Raw genomic sequence first — 23,113 nt, 5'->3', positions numbered from 1 at the left:
CCACAGAAAATAAACAAAAAGAAACATTTAGTATAAATCATTTTTATTTTACATTTTTTAAACAATAAAATTTCTTCATAAAACATAAATTTATAGAATTTGATTTCATTTTGGAAGATTAAGACATGTTCTTTCATGCAAAATACTTTCACAACCGTATGTACAAATTTCAGCAATATGTAATTTTTGTGACGAATTTGTATACACTTGCTAATTACTCGAGAGGCTTTTAGAACTGGTCTTCTCGTAGTCTGGAGAAACAATGCAACCCGACTTCCCAAGTAACGGCTGTGATCAACACTTTTTAAATTACTTAGTTAGTCTTTGTACCCCCTCACGTCTAATCAGCAGCGACTTGGGAGTTCTTCCGCTGGAAATAATTTGCTCTGGGAAAAAATGTGAGAAATATTAATATTCCTGACATTGCTGTTTTCCTTGTACAAAATATATACGTTTGTACGGAATTGCCGTCGACCTTAAACTTGTGGTTTAATTATGAGATTTCAACATTATTTTGTTTTTGCTTTTTTTATTTTTGTTTGCCCTTATTTTTCACTTATTGAAAAAAAATTAACTAGACTTAGTTCTGATATCTCTAGAAAGTGTAGATCAGTGTGCCAAAGAAACTTATTTTTGTCGTCTTTTCACCCTAAAAATAGGCTTCAAATTTTGCGCAACTTTTTTCGGGCCCCATGTCTTTATAAGGGAAACAAAAACTAAATCATACCTCCTTCAGTTCAGGAAAGATCTCTCCCATTACACGATCCAGAAGCACGTAGGTCAGCTACGAAAGATAAAACAGGCAAGGGACTTGATTTATTTACTCATTGATCAACATAAAATTCTCCTTACTTCTATTCATACTTTTTCAATGATTATTTTTGGAAGAATTTGGTTTATAATCAAAACTGTTTTTCTAGATGATCCAATTCTACAATTGTACAACAATATAAAACACAAGTACTTGTAATATTTCGATATAATTCTATATCATCTACAGACTAAGGTGACAATCAGTTAGCTTAGACTTAAATACTGAAGGATCGTACATTAGCATTAATATGCACATGAAATACTGTCAAGAGAGTTATCTTTACCTCTGGGGATTGGAGAAAGATTCAACTCTGCTTACTCTAAGGCCCCGTCCACACTGACCCGGGTAAATTTGAAAACGCATCTTTTTTTCCTCGGTTAGACCAACCGTCCACACTGAAACGGCGTTTTCGGTCACCGAGAACGGAGCTTTTCAAAAACGCTCACCAATGAAACGTATAGTTTTCAAATTTACCCGGGTTAATGTGGACGGAAAACATTTTACGCGGCGTTTTCAAATTTATCCGTTTTCAAATTTACCCGGGTCAGTGTGGACGGGGCCTAATAGTCAACAGCTGGTTTTTACCTTTAAAGCACCTTTTGAAACAATACGGGGAAATGGTTTCCTCATATCAACGACAATTTTCCTTAATAAATTTTTTTATAAAGTCACCAAGTGACCAGGATACGTCATGTTTACCTTGGCAATTTTGTATTAATCTGATAAACAAAAGGAAGCGGGCTATAATCAAGATATCTACCTGTTTGTTTAACCTGGGTTGCTGTAAAAGTTCGAAGAGCAAAGTGATTCCGGACTTGTGTCTTTCCGTGCCTATTACTCGTACAGCCATGTCTGAAACAAACAAACCGTGTAACTCAGTACAAAAGCAAATTTTAATTAATAAAATACGTCTATGGCCAGATTCGCGACATCTGCCCGTTTCCCTATAGTTGAAATTTAGACGATCAAGACTCGGTGATAACTTTGAGTGACTCTAGCGCAATTAGAGTAGGGGAGTAGGGATGGCGCAGTGATGAGAGCGCTCGCCGCCCACCAATGTGGCCTGGGTTCCATTCTCGGACTCGATGTCATATGTGGGTTGAGTTTGTTGTTGGTTCTCGTCCACTCCTTGCTCCGAGAGTTTTTCTCCGGGTTCTCCGGTTTTCCTCCCTCCACAAAACCAACACTTCTAAATTCCGATTCGATCAGGAATACACGGCCCCACAAGCTTCTAGCCTTAATCCTCACCGTGTCTAAATAAAGGTAATTTATTTTTATTTTAGAAATTAATTATTAAAAAAAAACATATCTCTTCGTAGTTAAATTGCACCCAGGCAACTTTTGCGCATACAAACAACAACTAATTCGCCTGTAAAACTATGTAACCTTTTATTTCTGTGGAGTTTAAGTCATAAACACAGCAGCTTTGTTGCTATAGCAACTATCAAACCTGGTATAAAGTCAAGCATTTCTTTCAAAGTCTGTTCGCATCTTTCTAACTTCTGTGTATCAGTTCTGCAGAAACAAGAAAACATAACATTAAGCTGATAAACCAAAAGCTCGGCATTCTATGGATTATTTTGTTTGACTTTTGTAGTAACATTTCTAACAAACTATCAAATGAAGAAATCATTACCTCGGTGGATCTTGATCAAAGAAAATTGCATCTACAAAAGGAAAACAAGAATAAAGGCCTCTTAGTTAGCTTGGTTGGGCCATAGATCAAGGGAAAAAAAGGAGAGAAAGTAATGACAAATCAACTCACTTTATCAATCTTGTGCTGGTCAATTCTTGAGACTTACCTCTCAGTAAATGAATGATCATAACTAAACGATGCTCACTCGTTAACAAGTTCACTTTACCAGCTAAATATCTGAAATACGAAAACACGCTAGTAGTATAATAGTAATGAAATTAACCACCCTACTGCGGGAGAAACTCGCTAACGTGCATGGAAAAACATTAAATTTTTCTTTACTGGCATGGGTGAACGAAAAAGATAAAAAGACAAGTTGGAAAACGAAGGGCACACATAACACTTAAAAGTATAAGAAAAAAAAAAAAAGATTGTTGTTGTTATATACAGTCTTACTCAAGCATACCTGTCGGCATATACATCAAGTGTATGTTGAAAGGCGACTTTTCCACAAACGAACAAGCTGTATAGCCAGGCTGGGACATTGAACAGGCGTTGAGCTAGAAAAAAGCCAAAATAGATAATGAATTAACATTCTCAAACTCACGGATAATTAATCAAGTTAAAACAAAGGAAATCATAACCGTGAAGAAGGTTTGAATATATAGATATTTACGACTTTATTTCTCCGTTTACTCCGTAGTTTTTGTTTCAATTGAAAAGATATATCAAACACTCGAGACAGTGTTTCATCGGCTATCCAGACACCTCGAATATCGTCAAAAATACTCCGCTGCGCGTCGTTTCTTCAACTTCCTTCTTGGTGTTTGGATATACCGATGAAACATTGTCTCTTGTGTTTAAATATATTACGTACATGTGCTTGATGCCTTTAAGAATTATTCAATCCAGGCAACCCTTTCTTGGAATTCGGAATTGTAAGTTCTCAACATTGTGTTTGGGATACTCGCGAACACAACGTTGTTTCGTTCCCCCTCGGGATTCCACTGTACTTCAACACAGGTCTGGGTGCAAATAATTCAAGAAGTGCACGAACAAAGCATTTTTAAATACTTAAACGTCAGAAAGTGTAATTTAGCGCACGAGTACTAGCACGGCTACAAGTTCAAGATTAAATGCCGTAAAGTAAAGACATGTCGGAGAAAATGTTTTACCCATACTCTTCGAGTGATGCCATTTCTTGAATAAAAAGTATGAGTTTTACCTACTTTTTGAGAACTTTGTTTTCACTAATACAATATTCGTAGGGAAAATAACGAAGGATGCGACGTTTCTCCCGCTAAAATAATACGCGTTCACTCCTAAATCTGACGTTGACATAAATTACGCGATGAAGATGCAGGAAAAATTGAGATTAAGACACTGCCAACTTGTAAATAGCAAGTTTTATAAAACGTATAAGGCTACTAACCAAGGAAGAGGATATAATCAGTCACACCGGTCACTAGTATCTGTGGCTTCCCTGACGCTGAAGAACAGCAAAATATTAAATTAGTGTGAGAATGGACATGCAATTTTAGATGACTTTATCGAGTGTAAGAGTTGAATGTAGATAATGGAATGATGTGTGTATAGCAGCGACTAACAGAGACGGTTGGCGACGGGATGTTGTGGCTTTAAGTCACACTTGGCACGAAGAAGCTAGGTGAAGTTGTCAAGTAAAAAAAAGTGGTTTGAAAACGTGGAATTAACTAATTTGGTCGACGTTATTCAATAACGTCGACCAAATTAGTTATTCTTGGAGGAACACAGAAGGCCTCGCACAGAGTGATGGCCTTCAGGAGGTTGAAAGTGGAATTTTAATGCAAAAATTGACCTACCTTCCACTTTTAAACGCATTGAGTTACTCCTAGAAACAAATAAAACAATAAAATAAGCAAATATGCAAGGAATGAACCTCCTGAGCTTATAATTGGTCAGTGCTTTCGCGAGGAAAAGTAAAGGTCTGTGGAATAAACGTACACAATTTTTTCCCTGCGTTTTAAGAGTTTGACAATGCGCAGCACTGGACCTGAACATCTACGAATCAGGGCTCCCTAAAGAGTTACGTTTTGATGCGCGTCACGTGATTCGTTCTCGTCCAATCAAAAATGGCACTTCAGATGCAGTAAAACAAACTGATTTGACAGCAGGGTGTGTGACTGCATAAAATAATAATTTGTGTTTATCAGGAAATGCTATTAATATAAAAATTTCTCTTAGAACAAAAGAAAGTAATACTTACAAGGTTTTTCTTCTTCCTGGAAAAAGTCCCTCCTGTGTGAAATATAATAGTTTCGTCATTTTAACAACATTAACGGCCGTTTTGATTATAAATACAGTGATGTGCGGGTGCTTTAAACAATGAGTTCTGAGCTGAGGATAAAAGCGTGATTATTATGTACATGACCAACACAACAGTGGAAAAAACGAAAAAAAAAAAAACAATGAAATCAGTAATAGCTAATAAAAACACTAAGTACCTCGCTTCGTCTTGATTGTTCTAGAAGACCTCTGCAAAGAAACAGACAGATATAGAAATTCATCATATAAAACATTTATTTTTTTTTATAAAAAACGTTTCCAACAGCAACAATAACGCATGGGATGTTTACTTAATGGCGCGTATGGAAAATTTACGCTATTTAGCCCGAGTATCAGGCTTTACTACGGGGGAGGCGAAAACCTCGTGCATGCTATTGCCAAAAGTAATTTGTTCTGTTGTAGTTAACCAACATATGAAAATATTTACTTACTTTGGTAATGGTTTTCTTTTTGTTGGTTCCACGGTAGAGGATAGAAACGCTTGAAGAAAAGGATCAAGGTTCTGACCTTTCTGTAAAGCAAGATAGCGAAAGTTTGTCACGAAAATTATCATTCATCTAGCTATGTTTGTGAAGACAATTTTTTTATAGTAGATTTGATTTTCTTTGAATAGGTATGCTTTTCAGTGGTCAGCTTCCTTACCTCCTTCTTTAGTATTGTTGCCATAGACTTAAACTTCTTTCCTGTGCAGCCAAGAAAAAAACGAGGTATTATAACTATCAAAAGATAAAGTAAACAAGAGAGAGGTGCGGGCCGGAGCTTGCATGCCTCAATATAATTCAGATAGCACCGCTGGCAGGGATGTATTTTTTTAATAGATTCAACCACACCGGACAGATCAATGGGGGAAAACAGAAAAGAAGAAACAAGGTTTTCCAGGTGGCGGTTAAGAAACAAAGAGGCTTACACATACCTACTTGTTAAAGTGAAGTACGTGTCGTAATGATATTGCACGTGATTTAAGGTTCAGAATGAAAAAGAAGTGGAGCCCACTTACAATCCAGTTATTACACAAGTTCTTACCCGCTTTGTCGCCCATTTTATCAGGACCAAACATGTTGCTGAATTCTTTATCAGGAGAAAAGAAATTGAACAACAACGCGCTTCCTTTGAGTAGAGGATTAGAACACAAATACTGAAAAAAAAAAATGAAACGTATATTGTATTAAATTGTCGCTATTGCCAACTTTTGAGATCTTTCAGTTGGTTTTCTGAACTATGGTATCCAAGACAATCAAAGATCCAAGAACCTCATCTAATTTCAGTATCAGACGTCTTCACTCCAAAGTCGAAGTAATAGGAAAACCAACAGAAAAGAATACAAATAGAAGTAAAAAAATAGTCGGAGGCTTTATCGATTGGGAACGGTTACACAAATGTTGAAATTAAAAAATTAAGGCTAATTTTTTTACATCTAAAAAACGACTTTCCATGGCCTATTAAATGAACGCCTTATTAAACATATATCTACATCTACATTTAATATGTCGGTAAAAAGTCCATACGGATATCACACCAACGTCTAAAAATAAGTAAAAATACAATATGTACATATATAATAACGGAAAAAAATTCTAAATTAATTCTAAAAATCTAAAAATTCTAAAATTATATGGGTAAACCACTAAATTAATAAAAATGCTCGCGCAGTCCAGACTGGAAAGACGTAAGAGAGTCGGACTCAACAATCGCCGCAGGGAGTGCATTCCTCTCTCTTATGGTCCTCGGAAAATACGAGTAAAAATACGCGTTTTTCGTCGCTCTATATTGCGTATATTTGAAATTATGGCTGCCGCGAGTTCTGGATTCATTATGTCTACTAAGATAGGAGTCAACATTTATATCTACAAGGTCGTGACTCATTTTATATAGTAAAAAAGATGTAAAAGATAAGAAGTTTGGAAGAGGAGATTTTTTCTTAAGTCTCTTGTTGTAACTTTTATATAATAATTCGCGATGAAAAACAAAACAGAGTTATTTTGTTAAAAAAAAATTTAGGCCAAAGTGGCTCAGAAACTGCAAGCTTCAGCAGTTATTACAAGTAAAACTGACCTGTAAATATTTCTCAAACTGAACTCGACAAGCCTCAAAATAAGTGGCTGTACTCTTCTGTGATATTGACTTTGTAGAATTACGCTTGGGTGGAAGAAGTGAGTCATCGATCGCACCTGACATGAAAAAGAAAGAAACAAGTAGCTAATAAGCTGAGTGTGAATTAATGGAGATCACGGTTTTCATTGCGGTGGTCTAATAGTTAGTGCGCTGGACTCCGGATCGAGCGGTCCGGTTTCGAGCCCTGGGAGGGGTCACTGCGTGGTGTTCTTGGGCATGTCCCTCTCATAGTGCTTCACCTCGCCCAGGAGTGAAAATGAGTCGGTAAGCTCACAAAAATGCTGAAGTGTAATATGCGTGGACTGGCATCAAATCCATGGAAGTTGCAACACTAGTACTACTACTACTACTACTACTACTACTAGTGGCTAGGGAAATACGGATAAACTCCGGTGCTGTTGATCATGTTTAGCCTGAGCGCAGACTGAGCTGCAGTTTTAAAGCAGAAGGAAAGACTACTGAAAGTAACAAACAAATATCCTACCGTGAAATTCTTTTAACTTGCTCTGAAGAACAAAGAACTCGTTATACCGCCTGAGGATTAAAAAACAAAAAAAGTAAGGCGGCTGAAACTGTTAGAAAAAACTAAAATGTTTTGCTCATCACACAGATAGAACAACGCATTGCAGTACAAAATACACCTCTTAGCAACCAAAGTTCTTTTATCTTTTGACAGCTTATTAGTTTTTTGTTCATTTTACGAGTTCAGATTCGCGAAAATCAAGGTGCAAAAATTTATCCTAAGAAAAAAAACATCGACATTACCTCGCCACTCTTTGCATATCGTAAAATATGTAAATATATAAGTTTCGTGAATTCTAAACCTCGCAAACATATACGTGTTCTTCAGTTTTCCAACTGAACTATAGAACAGTGCATTCGTTTCTGTTTGCATCACATGCGCTAGTCTTCGAATCCAAAAAATCACCGCTCCGAAGATTACTGCTTGTAAAATAAAGAAATACGATCTGCAAAATGACAAAATGTGTGTCGAAAGAAAAACTTACCGAGCAACATCCCATCGTGTGGCTGTAGAAAGAAGAAAAGAACGTTTAGGATATCTTACTTTGCAATTTTATTACAACAGACCTCACAAGAGTGAGAAGGCAGCGTTTTGTTTGGTTTCTTAAGCCTGGTTTTCACTAGCGACGCAAGCACAAGCGCAAGCACAAGCGCGATCACGCAAAAAGGACAAATTTTGAACTTTGTGCTTGCCGCAAGGCACGTGCACAAGCATCCAAATGCAATGCGCTTGTGCTTTTGCTTGAGTCGAAGCCGTTTTCACGGAGAAATAAGAGCTGTTATCCTTGCGCTTGTGCTTGCGTCGCTAGTGAAAACCAGGCTTTACTCTCGGAAGGTAAACACTTCTTCTAACTTTAACCTTTATTTATCGCTCTAAGATACACATTGTTGGGGCCAAAGAAAAACACAAAAATAAGTCGGGACAAATCGGCACAATTCTCCAGGTTTCGTTGTCGAAGGCACTGCGATTGCCGCAGCTTTACCGATTACGCTTTCGTTCACTTTCTTAATTCGCAAAGATGAAAAATACATGTATGGTAATGGCTTCTTAAAAATAATGACATTTCCAAACGTTGAAAAAAAAATGATCCAACACTAAACGTCATAAAGTTAATGACAAAATCAAAGTGCGGCTTGAAGCCCATTAGCTACAGGGCTCCATTGAAAAGCACTGCGGTGAAATGGACCTCCTATTTAAATATTATTATTATTATAAAGAGAAAACACGCCTTTCATCACTCCCGCTTTTAAAGGTCAAACAAAAACCGCCATTACTATTAAAATTGCCGCTATTGTTTCTCATGTAAATTAGTTGATGCAAAGACGCTCCGCACTCGGCTGACGCGGGGCACTCGGCTGACGCGGGGCACTCGGCTGACGCGGGCTATTCAAACGAAGTTTCTCAAGACAACAACAGACTCGGTTGTAACTCTCTTACCAAAATGATGGAATATGAAGAAATACGCGACAGACTTGAAAACTTGAAACACCACCTGGCATATGCCGCGAACAGTCTGTCACAGAGTGAATCACGTCTACACGAAGCCATTGAACACACTGAAATGACTCAGCAAGCCGCATCAAGCTTAGCCAAGAAGTTTGGAGAAATAGCGAGAGATTTGGACGAAGCCGAAATAGGAATCAAGAACGCATATAAAAAGTTACTGGAAAAGAAGAAAACAGATGAAAAAGAATGCTTCGAGGAGAAAGATTAAGCAGTTTTAAAGTAAGGCAAAGATCAGAAACAAGCAATTCAACGAAGACAACGAAGTGAAATGGACAACGGAACGGACGAACTTTGCCAACTCAAAACAAATTTAAATCAAGTTGAACTTCGTCGAGTACGAACAAGCTATTGGCATTGTTTCATTTTGCTACGATGCGAGGGAAATTTATCAACTCATTACGAATAACACCTGGAGCCAGAGGAAATACAACGTGGAGGTTTAATTGATTTTAATATCGACAAATTCCTCGCCTCAGCATTGATGTTACACACTCACAATACAACAAAGAGACCAAGCGAATGGTGTACCCACCTTCAGTCACATCTGATCTTTCCACTGATATTATAAACATGCATTTCTGTGAAGCAAAGGATACAGTAAAACACGTTACAGTTGTCAAACATTAAAATAACTTGGAGTCATCTAACATGAAAACAAAGTTTGAAAACAGTATTCACGGAACTAGAAAGACATTTATGTCTTTCTTTTCCTTAATTTTTGGCAGTTAGTTTCACAATGAACATCTTTTAGTGCTGTACTGAAGACGGGCTTGTAAATCTGCTACTATTTGCACCCGTGTTGGCAAATAAAGTATTTCTAAGTACTGAACCAACCAAAATTTGATGTCATTTCTCTAGTTTCTTAGTTTACTAAGCCGAGTAGTACGGACAACACGTTTTTTCGACGGTTTTGCTTGTTTACAAGCTAAAAACGTAGAATAGGGGTTAGTGGACAAAATTTGGAACCACATATTTGTAAACTCTCAAGGGACTTTTTTAATTTCTCAAGGGACTGTTTTAATTTCTCAAGGGATTACTTTCCGCTGTGGGTGATCACTTGCGATCTCGTGAAAAAAAACGTGACTTGTCACATTTACAAACGTTATATAACAATTTTAAAAGTGACATGTCAGCTTTCTTATCTCAACGCACGTGTGTCTGAAAGGCGATCTATAAAAAGCGTCGCACAAACAATGGATTGCGTAACTAAAACACGAATAAATAATCACTAGCACTTACATCGTTTAAAAATTACAAACGTCAAAAATAAACCATACCAAAAAACTCGCTCTTTTCAAAGATATTATTGAAGTTAAAACAAATGCAAGAGATGGGGGCTTCTTTTAGCTTAGGAGCGGTTAAAAATTAGACCAAATTTGGTCGCTACATGCAAGCGCAACTCTATTTCGTCATCAGCCTAGGTCGTTAGGGACGTGACCTCGCGTTGACAGGGAATGACAGCAATGTTGCATGAATCGGCTTTACAACATGCGATCGTATCTACGCAGTTCGAGTGGAATTTCAGTCAAAGACAGCAAAATTCTTTCTTATTTCATCTTCAAATATAATTCGAAAGCATTCACTGTATATATGGCTTTTGTTTAATCCTGGGTCTTGATATCCGACCCTCGCAGAGCCTAGACAAAACGCAGCTTGAGTGTAACGATTTGTTTACGCGGCAATTATATTTTGCTGTTTCATTTGCTAATTTCGCTGCCGTAATCGACTGCCTTGAAAGGTCCTTGCAATTTTAAAGTATAGAATTGTCAGATCTCGGTGAAATTTGCACTGTTTATTTGTGTAATGTTAAGGAATATGTGTATAAATACCCGGCGCGGACAAGCCATTTTTGAGCCAGTTTTCTCCGACAGTAGTCGGAAATATCTGTATTTTTTGTGCTTTTTTGTGGAGCAATCGTTACGCTACGGCCTTGAACACACTGAACAGCGGTCTACCTATAACAATTCAGATATGGCGTCACAAAATGACAAAAACAAAGCGTCAAACGCATATTTTGCTGTTTCATTTGCTAATTTCGCTGCCGTAATCGACTGCCTCGAAAGGTCCTTGCAATTTTAAAGTATAGAATTGTCAGATCTCGGTGAAATTTGCACTGTTTATTTGTGTAATGTTAGGGAATATGTGTATAAATACCCGGCGCGGACGAGCCATTTTTGACAAAATTATATGGCTGCATTTCCTCCGCGAAGATAGGAAATTGTTAAACTAAACTACAAAGAAACTGTAATGATAAGTTCGAAGAACAATGCACAGGATAAACCTTCGACTCGTACTTCATGCAAAAACGTCGATATCTCGAAGAGACTTTGATTTAAACTACGAGCAGTGGCTCTTTTTTCGTAGTTCGTCAAGCGGTAAAACGAGGTCATTTTTCTACTCGCGCATTTTTTTCGCTTCACGCTCGAAGAACTAAGAAAAAAAAAGCGACTGTTTGTAATCTACGCATTATCAGCTGTCTTGCAAGTTGCGACAACATCTTGCGCGAGGTACACGCAAATTCAACTGTGTGCAACATGTTGCCAAAAATTGCACGCGGGTGGTAAGGCGCGTAATATTGCTTTTCAGTTCAACTTGCAATGTGACATTAGCCTCCGAGAAGGCTCTCTCTTCAGGGGCAACGTAAGTGCTTTAGGTACAACGAAGTGAGGGCAGAAGGAACGAGCGGCTCGCTTTTCTCGCGTCGTTGAGCCCGAAGTGCGTACGTTGTCCCCGAAGAGACAGCCTGCTCGCAGGTTATGTATCATTGTAGCGCGACATTTCTTGCAGTGACAGATAACGGATTTTTGCTGACAAACATCCGTGCGTTCTTGCGCAAAGTTTTCTCTGTTTTATTTAGAAAAGTACAAGTTGTATAAGGCGAAATTAAGATTACCTGTTTAGTTTCCATGATCACGTGTGGAACAGTTACTTTCCACATGCTCAGGTCACGTGACTCCTCTTCTTCCGCCTCTTCTTTATCTTCGTGATCACTTTCCAGCTCAAAATCCTAAAAATAATAACAATGACCTTCTAGTTCTCTAAGAAAGAAACAGGAAAATGACAACATAAAAAAGTTAAACAGAAACTAGCTTAGGCCGCGTGCTAGGATATCTGGGATCGTTCAGTCAAACAATACTTTTTTTTCCAAAATGAGCCATTGTTTTCTAAGAGATTTTTCGTCTTCCCAGATGTACTATGAATTTCAATGTACACCCTTTAGTTCTATGATTTCCACGATAAAAGAGTCGATTCATTGTAAAACACTGATGCTGTTATGCAGCCATTTAGAAAATTTCCCGAAGCCAGCTAAACGATCGCAGAAGTCCTTACGGAGTGACGTATTACCGGTGGTGTATCCGGGATATCAAACGGGTCGTCTTCGTACGGCGAATCGTCTGTGGTATAAAATAAATGAAATGACGTTACTTGGGTTGAATTGCGTTAGTAACATCGGTATAGATACAAAGAACGCTAAACGTGGGCTAAAAATGACAGCATTACCATAAACAGAAGAGTCAGAAGTAGTCAACTACTCATCACTCTTCTATTGTTTTTACCTTTGCTTGGATTCATCACTTTATCTTTCAGCTTTCCCGCCAGTCTTGAAAATTCCGCCAAAGGATCAAACTTTTTCTTTGAAACTCTACAAGAAATGACAACATTCCATAACAAAATATTACATCTCAAGACCAGTCACTAACTTAGATTTGAAAAGCTAAGCAAACAGACTCTTGACAGAGGGCTTCTCTTTCTTCAAATAGAGCGGCGATTGAAACGCATTTTACCTTGACGCTGGTTTGTGTAAAGGCTTGGCTGGCAATCGACTTCCGCACAGCAGAGAAAAATACTGCAAGATGGAACAAACCAGCATTTAATTAACACAAGCTTATAGTCGTGACTTCGATTTGTCTTTAAAAGGCGGTAACTTTCACAAGAAAAACACAATTCGTGTTTGAGTTGGAAACAAAAACGTGTAATTCGTTTGGGATTTTTGTTTTTAACCGACCAAAAGAGCCACTCAGAGTCAGTTTATCATTTCTATATTTAGAATCTGCATGATATGGACGAGTTTTGAAATGCGGCAGCAATACTTACATCATCACTTTGGTAAAAAAGTGGAAGAAAAGTTGTCTCCAGGAGATTGTACGCATATTCACAAGCTCTGAAATATAGAAAGGAAAAATATTAGTACAGGAAGGCAATATCAATTTTTACTGACATTACATTTAGCTCAGTGTAAGTGGGAGCTATCTGTATTCACTATACTGGACTATCCACTTTAAATGCTCTATATTTAACTTGCATGTAAACCTCTATACATTATTTGACAATTATCTCGCCCGTACATGTGATAAGACTGATGACACACCCGAACGTGTGTTTATCGGATTCTTGGCATGGGTAGCGAAGAAAAAGAAATTTTGAGCACGATTTCACTCTTCACTGAAGCCATACATCCAGACTCATCCAACAAAACTGCGTATAATTACAGTAACAAATCTAAAAGAGTGTCAGGTAACTATTTGGTTTAAATTCACTTACTTAGATAGCAAAGTTGCCATTTTTAATCTTTCCGTTTTGTTCATTGGACCATTAATGCCTGCAACGAGGAACAAGGCAGTTTTTCATTAAAAAAAACCACATCATTTACAATTGAAGTTCCTGACTTATTATAACTGACCAGGATTAAGCGATTTGCTTCCACGAGAAGCAATAACTTATACTTGCTATTAAAGTAAAAAGTCTAAACTTACATGCTTGTAGACCTTCTACGATCTCTGTATCAAAGTTTATTCTGTCTACAGCACTAGTATCAAAGTATGAACTGAAGATTTCTTTAACCTGTTGGAGAAATGTAGAACAAGTACAAAATATACGTCAAAACAAAAATTGTTTTACTTAATAAAAAGAGCTTGGACAGGAAAAAAGACTCCCACAAATCTCACCTCTTTTATGAGAAATTCCTTTTCCTCTTTTGTTTCTTCAGAGGAAAATATGCGTTTGTTAAAGTCCTCTGTGATCATAGTAACAAAACAAATACATAATTATTAGTTTGCAGCAAAATACGCAGATGTCGTACTCATGACAAAGAGTGCCGGATATGTAGCTAAGTTCCTACAAATTAAGTGAAATTATGAAAAAGATGGACTGTTTATTGTCACGGTCCCCAAAAGGCATTTCTACCATTTACACATCGTTATTAGGCGTAATTGTTTGCAATCATTCCGTTGGTTTTTTCAATTTTTTCAGCTCATCAAAGTCAAAGAAAAAACGGGAGGGTATGTGCAATCTGTCCAAATCCAACATAAAGATGTCAAACGATGTTAATCATAAACCAATTGAAACTATTAAATCAAGTAGAAGCTAAATAACTGTACATGTGCAGTAACGTACCAACAGTGAGGCAGAACTGCAGTATATTTAGTGCACCCTCGCTTTTCATAAACTGCATGAATGGAAACAGTGCCGATTGTGTGTGAAGAATGTCGGCTATGGACAGATGAAGAGCCTAAAAAAACAAACACAGTGACAAAGGTTATCATTGTTTAAATAAAAAACTGTACTGTACTGATGCAAGGTGTGTTACTATGAATGTTACAGTTACTGTGTGAAGAATGTCAGCTATGGACAGATGAAGAGCCTAAAAAACAAACACAAGTACTGATGCAAATGTTGCCGTAATATTAAGAGACAATGTAGAGTGTGGCTTAGTTTGAGATTTGTATTATTTGAAGAACAACAGAAAATTAATATTTTGGAGAGAAACGATTACAAACGTTGACCGATGAATGTCTTACCGAGTTTATAAGTGGTGCTCTTGGTTTAGCAAATTTACCAAGTAACGGGACTTTAGGACTTGGAGGTTCGTCAGAAGCAACCATCTGTGACAAGAGTTTGATCACAAAAGTTAGCTAAAGTTCGGTAGCTTTACTTTAAGCTGTTCACTGTACATAAATATCAGTTCTGATAAAAAGTACATGACTTGTTACACATATTGAAAAAGTAAAAAAGCAAAACGATTTAAAATAAAAAAAAACTTACTGGTTCTTCGTCCAACAGTAGGAGAAGTAAATTATTTACAAAGTCCTGGAAAAGAAAATAAGTTTTCAATAATTTACATTAAATTAGTACTTCATGCCAAAAAACAAGATCTGATCAGTTGTAAAATGGTAAATGTCTCCAACCTTGTTCCCAGGGTCTCTCTCGCCCCGCCCTCAAGAGCGTGTTTGTTTTTTTCGATAACCAGCTACTCAAGGAGAGATGAAAAGTCTCTTCTCTCGCTCTTGGGGGTGGGGAGAGAAAGACCCTGGGAACGAGGTTGAATGTCTCCATGTTTTCAACTCACAGGATCAGAGAGTTTGTCCACTGCTGTTAAAAACACTGCACTCGCCATTAATTCGCGTAACAAGGATAAAAGGCTCCTGAAAAGTGATAAGGCTTTGTTTTAGCAAAATATTCAGTTGATTAGAAAAATACAGTCAATGAAGATGTGATAAAGAATAATTTAATGGTAATCTAAAAAATGCAGCAAAGTAATTGGTACAAGGAAAATTTTGCCTTGTGTGTTCTACCTGGAGAGCAGGCTTTTAGCCACGATTAAAAAAGTGCGAGTCCAAAATTTTTATGTGTTTCTCTGCAGTTATGAGTGCAAAGGTATCTAAAGATTACCAAAGTTGCTAATAAAAAACTCTGTATACAGTTATTCATATTAATTTTCTTCTTGAATGGCTGTCCATAGGACTCATGGACTCCCACCTGGCTAAAAGCCTGCTGAAAAGTGTATCTAAAATGTTCCTGTCAGGTACGTTTACTTATAGATTTGAAAAGAGACGATATATTTAAAAAAAAAAAAGATTTTCTGAGTCAGTTCCCCAATGGGACTCAAACCCATGACCTTCCAGAATACTGGAACCACCAAGCTATAGGGGACTCATGGTGAGGGAGGTCATATACTGGGTTCTTATGTGTCTCCACTTATTTTCACTTTAATCCAAGTCACCACTTCACTTATCATATTTCTCTTTGTTTGCACTAATTTACTACATCAAAGATGTGTGCAATCTAAACGCTGATATTGTAACACACTTACTTGCATTGAAGAGAATCTGGAGGTAATATAAAAGGAATAACAGACTCTGAGAGCTTTCGAAGGTAATGAAGCTCCATCTGTCGACTCTGCATAGCACAGTGCATCCTGGGACCAAAGCGTTCTAGAATTGCTGTCTGAGTGTTGGTAGAATGTGACCGAATAACTGGACAGACAAATTACAAAAAAAAAAATTGTTAGTAAACTTACACATTGAAATTTTGTGTGAAAGTTGGTGTTGCAGGGCCCACAAAAATTTTGTCCAATTTTTACAGAGCTTTAAAAAATTTGGTTAAGTGCAGCACATCAGATGAAAAAGAAGGCACATCAAATATGTGACCTTTCACGCGAAAACGTACACTAACGACTTTCCCATTTTACACGGGATCCCGTTTACAACCCGTTTGTAAGTTGTTTGAAAAAAATTTGCACTCGTTCGAACGACTTCGGTCTACCGTTAAGTAAACACATCCACTCGTTTGAATGACTTGGTCGCCCATTTGGTAAAATAATAATTAGGTTTGAACGACTTGGTCGCCCGTTCGGTAAAAAATAATTAATTTCCACTTGTTTGAACGACTTGGTCGCTGGTTCGTTCGAAACATTCATCCATTCGAATGACTTGAATAATCTGTTTGTTCATCGGTTCAGGGACAAGTTATAATTATGTGACCTCTCATGCGAAAACTTTTCTTACGGTATTTCTCGTTTACTAGCTACTTTAGCGTCTTTAGCGGAAGCATAAGCATAGTAAACAAAGTACATTATACATACTAGTTATGCAACGCTTTCGAGTGGTATACTATGGAATATCCCACGAGTCACTTGTATTTTCTCGGTATACACACGAGCCTTTAGGCGAGTGTGTATGCCAATAAAATACAAGTGACAAGTGGGATATTCCATAGTATACCACGAGAAAGTGTTGTGTAACTATTTTATACCATGCCATAGAAAATACGCTTACTAAACTTCATCGAGAATACAGTCGCAGCGCACTATGGGAAGGTTGGGTTGAATACCGTCGAATATACAACGGGTTTCCTGTATTCTGATTGGCTGTATTTTCTATGGCAATATAAGAAAGGTACATGTACCTTTTTCTTTAGCAGAAAGATACATCTCCAGATGCTTTAAGCCTTCTTTGCCTACATTTTCTATAATTAAAGTTGGGATATCAACCTGAAAAGTAAGGCAACAGTAAGAAATTATAATAATGTACTAAACACACACAAAAAAGGTACACAAGCAAGTGATGTCTGCAGAGGGTTATGTACACAAGCTGTTAGTAGCTCTTTGCACACCTTGCAGGCCTATGACACTAGAAAACACTTGATGTTCCTGTTAAGCTTTGCTTAACTAGGAAATGGTCAGGAATTGTAAGGCATGAGGAATTTCCACAACTTTTCCCCTCTGAGAAAGATGATGTGAATTCTGTTACATGACAAGCATAGGGAAATTTATTTTGTTACAAAACTTATTTATATCAGACTACCCCATTCTATCAAACTGAGAGATCATATGAAGGAAAAGAAAAAAAAACAATGTGCTATGCGGTTACTCCCAAATGTTTCTACATCTTTGTATAAAATAATTGGTTAAGACGTTAATAAACAGGATTTAGAAAGTTCCCATAAAACCCTTTATAAATTACCTTGCATATTCTTTTTAATAACACTGCTGCCATATAACGGATGCTTGAACGAATTTCATCCACACATACTTCACTGCAGTTTAACTCTCTGCAATGTGAAAAGAAGACTTGCATTATATCCACCTGTTGAACAACTGGGCCCCAATAAATAAAAACTATACCTATTTGTTTACAGTATGTCATGCGTGATGAACCTCAATTAAGTTACTAATTACTGTACCTGTACCAAGTGTAAACATAGTTTTGAAGAAGAAGGCCAAGAAACTGAAATTAGAAAACAAAAACAAAAAGTTATTTTTTTCATTAATTATATAGCCGTCAGTAAATCCTATATTGTCAGCACGGCTATTTTTCCTTAATTTCTGGGAACTGTCCAATTTGGGATTAAATTTGGATAGTTTCAATTAGGAATTTTAGGTAAAATTCACAATCTGTCCAATTTAAGATAAATTGGACAGTTTCGTCTCAGCGAATCAAATCGAAGAAAACACAACATGTGACGGATAGTAGCCAATTAGCACAAAGCATAGCGTCAGCGCTGTAAACTGGTCGCATTGTGAGTCGACAATGGCGGAATTTTATTGAGCAAGTTTGCTACGTTTTTCTATTCCTTTTGAGCTTTTCAGCAATAGAAACAACAAAGAGAAATTTTCTACGTTGTCAGAAGACGAGCTAGCTACACTAAGAAGCAAAAACCAAGAGCAAAACACCTCCAATAGTACAAAACTTGGGTGAACGTAAGTGCAGCGAAGCGAAGCAAGAAATCTGTCAGATATTTATCGCCATGAGGCATGAGGTAGATGCAATTCTTTGTCGTTTTTTGCTGAAATTCGAAAAGAAAAGACGGCGATGAAGTACGAACGATATAGTGAAAAGGAGTATGTCACATTCAAGAAGTTGTTAAGCTCTTGGGACACTTTGTTTACGACTTTCATTGATTGATGCAGTGTTTTCACTCACTTTGTAGCAAGCTTCGCAAACTCAGGTGAATAAAATTGCACTGTTTTGTTTAAGTTTTATTTGTGAAGACAATGCTCTGAGTGAGTTGCATGTGCTGTGTTATGCATACTATTGTTGAATGCTTTTCCCGTTCTGGACATAAGTTTATTGTTTATGCTGGATTGACTGACTACAAGCTATATAATTAATATGTAACCGGACTACATGCTTGTCCAATTTTGGAAATAATTAGATTCAAAAAATTCCTCTGACAGCCAAATTGGACTCGGCCTACGGCCTCGTCCAATTTTGGCTGCCCTCGGAATTTTTTTCATCAAATTATTTCCAAATTGGACAGCATGTAGTCCAATTACGTATACTAATAACCAGAATTGCACCTGTTAAAAAATTTCACTTAATTACATATCAATACCTAATAACAGACTGATATTGTTAAATATAAATACAGGGTTGCGTAGAGATATGAAATTTATCTTTGAGTGTTTAAATCGATAGCTCACGAGTGAGCGCAGCGAATGAGTGAGATTTTTTTTTATTTATTATTATTATTATTATTGCAATTACAAAAAAGAACATTAATTACACAGTAAAGTTACATACATTTTAGGAATAGGAATAAAAATAAAAATAAATTAAAAATAAAATAAAAATAAAAAAATAAAAAAATAAAAATATTGGTTTTGAACACAAGAAGATAAATTTCATATTTCAAGCACCACGTGTTATTCTGTTTATTTTATAAACCTACTAATTACGATGTTTTTAATGAATTTCTGAAGATTTCTGACCATTTTCCACAGATTAAAAAATGGCGTCCGAAGGCTTGTATGAATGTTTCCAAACATTTTCCGAACTTTTCCGAAAAGTTCAGAAGATTTCCGAAGATTGCCGAGGAAGATCCGAAGATGTTTCGACTTAATAACGATTAACTTTAGCTCATTGAGTGTTGAAACATGGCAAACTCTACGAGCCGATTGGTCAAAAATGATATCACACATGTGTGGATATCATTTTTATCCACACATGTGTGATATCATTTTTATCGATTTACTACCACACGCTATACCACTGCAGTTTATATAATAAATACAGTTAACAAACCTCTTGTAATGCTGAATCTACTGACTCTGGAATAAGAATATCCTCCCACGGCTAAAAGAAGAAGAAACAGATGAAGACATGTATTAATGATCAATGGGAAGAAGGGATTCTCTACAAATTTATTTAGGGAGCACTTTATAATAAGAGAAGTTGGCATGAAGACAAGATCTATGGAGTGATTCCATCAGCACCTACAGCAAGCATCAGTGATTATATTACAAGTTTCCATACATGTATTTTAATACTGTCAGAGTGGCTGTTGATTCAAGTACTACATTTAATGGTTCAAATTCATTTTAAGTGCAGTCGCAGGTTTCTTAACAATGTCATAATTATGTGTGATTATTCCCTTGAATGGTCTGAATCTTCTTAAAACCATAATGTGAAATTGTATGATAATGTGCAGTGCAGGCCTAACGGACACACACTACAGAGTGCCACTGTGAGCTCACCTTTAGCTTAGCTCTTGAAATTTCTGGCCTTTAAAAAAAGTATTCGAAAATAATTATTATTGATATTTCTTACATGTCAAAAGTTAATATACATGTAAAACTGTTCATCAAACATAAAGGTCGATAAAAAATAATTTCATTTGTTAATATTATTACTGAAAATTAAATTAGGTAAAGGAACATTTCATGTAGATCTTGCAGATTTTGAAAAAAAATTATTCAATGAAGTGCTATTGACTAACATTTATTATTGTTTAATATTACCATGATTGTACTTATTCTGAACAATAATAATTATCATAATAAACATTTTGTGTTATAGTTTGTATTAATTTTACTAAGGTTTGTCAGTTTTTCCAGATTTAAGACCATAAATATACATGTAATAGATAATTTACGGTTCAAGACAAAATAAACTAAATTGTAAAAAATATAAACTGTAACATAGTTTATGGGCATACTGCCTATAAATAGTTTATATTCACTAAATTGCTTTTATAATATTTACCTATGTCTTTGGCATTTACTGTTGCCACAAATAGAACACTGCTTGGATAAATATGATTGCTGTTGATCATCTACTCCATAATTCTGAGAAAAATAACATATTAAATTAAACTTACTGGTAACATAAGCAAGGATTACTCTGTTTATTAGAAACTGATGTACATGTTCAGACTTGACAAGACATTTTTTTAGCTATAAAAAAAATTCTTTCAAACCAAAAAAATGCATGATCAGTTACCAGGGGGTAGCTTGCCAACTTATCTTTTAAAAGTAATTGACACATTCAGTACTCATTCAGTATTAAATTTTCCCTTGTTCTGGTACTTGTATGGTTACATTGATAATTTTATGGGATTTTTAATATATATAAAACAAAGAAAAATATCAAAGTGTACAAGGGTAAAACTAAACCACTAAAACGTCCACTGTTTTGGCACTACTGTACATTATTGTGTATTTCCATTTAGTGTTCCTTCTTTGTCTAGGTACATGTATAACTTTCAATCCATCTAAGAGTACACATTCAGTCACTGATTTGTAATCACTTCTCTTTAAAACAGTCAAGAACATATATTACAAATTAGTGAACGCCCTGTACACTATACCTTTTGACGTTGGCTCCAATGTAATAACAGACTAGGTAATACTGGACAATAACTGAAAAAAATATAAATTATCCAATAAAAGTACAAATTAATGAACAATTTATATGCAGTGGAATCTAGGCTTAGACAACCCAACATTATAAAAGTTAACTTTTATGACCAAGACAAGAGCTACACTGTACAGTTCTTTGGCTGAAACTGGCCAGGTAACTGGCCCCTTATCTGAAAGTTACGTCCTTGACCCAACTACATGTACCTTGTTAATGCAACCATGCCACAAGAGCTTCATAGAACATCAATGTAATCAAAATGTTCAAAGTACATTACATGATTCTCATTTACCTGAATACAAGAAAACCTATGGCAATTCCAAAGGCAAGAACCCATATTCCAATGAGTAATGGAGGACAACTACAGTTGAAAGAAAATATGAACACTGGTCACTAAGGATTTACTATGGATGGCCCACTTTATCATGAAGAAAGACCGCAGATGATTACGATGATAAAAATGATGGGTACATGTATATTATGAACTCATAAGGTGACCAGCTCTCAGTTGGCTTGATAGCTCAGTTGGCAGAGCACTGCATCGCAAAGGTAATTGGTTTGAATCCCTTTTAAAACTGAAATTTTTTCAGGCTTTCATTTTTCAACTGCTTAAGGTGCATACATTGTGATGATTTTTTGTGTTGTTAAAAATACACGGTACCTGCTCAGTCAGGAGGAAGTAATTACATATACCAGCTGGCCAATCAAAATTATACTCAGGGTCCTATCCATACAAGATACACATGGCTAAAACACAATCAGGACCTCCCTTCTCATGTTCACAACCAACCTCATCCCCACACCCAGTTCCCTTTCCCTCCCTGCACGTACCCCTTCCCAATTAAAACTTAAAGGTATTAGAATTAAAAACTCCGTGTATTATAAACTATCACATAAATATGTGAGTGAAATGATCACTTTCTGTACTTTGAAGAAATTGAAATAAGCTTAACTTTAGTAAGCTTAAATTAATTTAATTTAAGCTTACTAAAGTAAAAACTTTAAATTTTAAATCTCTGCACAGACAATACACCGGGGCTAAGCTTGACCCCTCAAGCTTATCTCTCTTGATACAATCTTTACGTATACAAACTCAACTATATTAAAATCAGGTGATCAAATATTGAATGATCTTGAATCAAAGCTCTACTTGGGCACGTTGAAATGAACAACAACAAATGACGAGTTAGACAGAAAATCTACATACCTGTAAAACTGGAAGGTAAAAATAAACACAAAAACAGCTCCTGAGGCCAACACAGGTCGAATAGAATCCAAATTCTGACCTTCAAGTCTGTTCATTTTGTCAAAACGTCAGACATGTTGACTTCCTCTTCTACAGTGACTTCATGTAATATCACTTGAAATGTCCAAGCATACTTTTATTTGGAATGATACATGTTGCTTACATGACGTAAATAGCTCTTTCCTCTCCCCAGTCTCTCAACAGCAGACAAGAATCAAAGATGGAAGACGACTTCGCTGTAAGTTTTCATTTCAGTGTTTTATAATAATGCTCCCATACGGTACCATGTCGCGTTTGAAGTCCGTGTTTATACTTAGGAAAACCGGATCATGTGTACTTACGGCACCCCCGATCGAGTGTCGATCGACACTAGCGATCGACCATCGATCGACACTATCAATCGACACTCGATCGACCCACGATCGGCACTCGATCGACACTCGCTCAACATATCGGTCGACCCGCGATCGACACACGGTTGACAGCCTTTCAATTTTCTTTGACACTCTATCGAGTGGCGATCGATACTAGCGAT

General features: G+C 36.6%; 1 protein-coding gene across 1 annotated transcript; it reads right to left on the bottom strand.

Moving 5' to 3' along the window:
* Positions 1-26: 26 nt before the first annotated feature.
* Positions 27-22,696, bottom strand: LOC144633127 (sorting nexin-14-like). Its single transcript, XM_078491917.1, has 40 exons — positions 22,540-22,696; positions 21,625-21,693; positions 21,283-21,334; positions 20,679-20,761; positions 20,171-20,198; positions 19,719-19,769; positions 17,878-17,921; positions 17,658-17,745; positions 17,101-17,185; positions 16,007-16,169; positions 15,263-15,338; positions 14,959-15,003; positions 14,715-14,798; positions 14,311-14,425; positions 13,863-13,930; positions 13,671-13,758; positions 13,459-13,516; positions 13,012-13,078; positions 12,702-12,763; positions 12,474-12,559; positions 12,262-12,311; positions 11,810-11,923; positions 9,449-9,494; positions 7,895-7,916; positions 7,372-7,421; positions 6,828-6,943; positions 5,799-5,910; positions 5,418-5,458; positions 5,207-5,286; positions 4,934-4,964; positions 4,696-4,727; positions 4,292-4,320; positions 3,883-3,939; positions 2,917-3,010; positions 2,617-2,687; positions 2,451-2,481; positions 2,265-2,329; positions 1,575-1,666; positions 728-784; positions 27-386 (listed from the first exon to the last, which is right to left on the bottom strand). The coding sequence occupies exons 1-40, from the start codon at positions 22,632-22,634 to the stop codon at positions 345-347; spliced, it is 2,739 nt and encodes a 912-aa protein (XP_078348043.1). The 5' UTR covers positions 22,635-22,696; the 3' UTR covers positions 27-344.
* Positions 22,697-23,113: the final 417 nt, after the last annotated feature.

Source organism: Oculina patagonica, chromosome 12 (assembly GCF_052425735.1).
Source record: "Oculina patagonica isolate OP01 chromosome 12, crgOcupat, whole genome shotgun sequence".
Classification (NCBI taxonomy): Eukaryota; Metazoa; Cnidaria; class Anthozoa; order Scleractinia; family Oculinidae; genus Oculina; species Oculina patagonica.
This window is presented reverse-complemented; position numbering and strand designations above follow the sequence as displayed.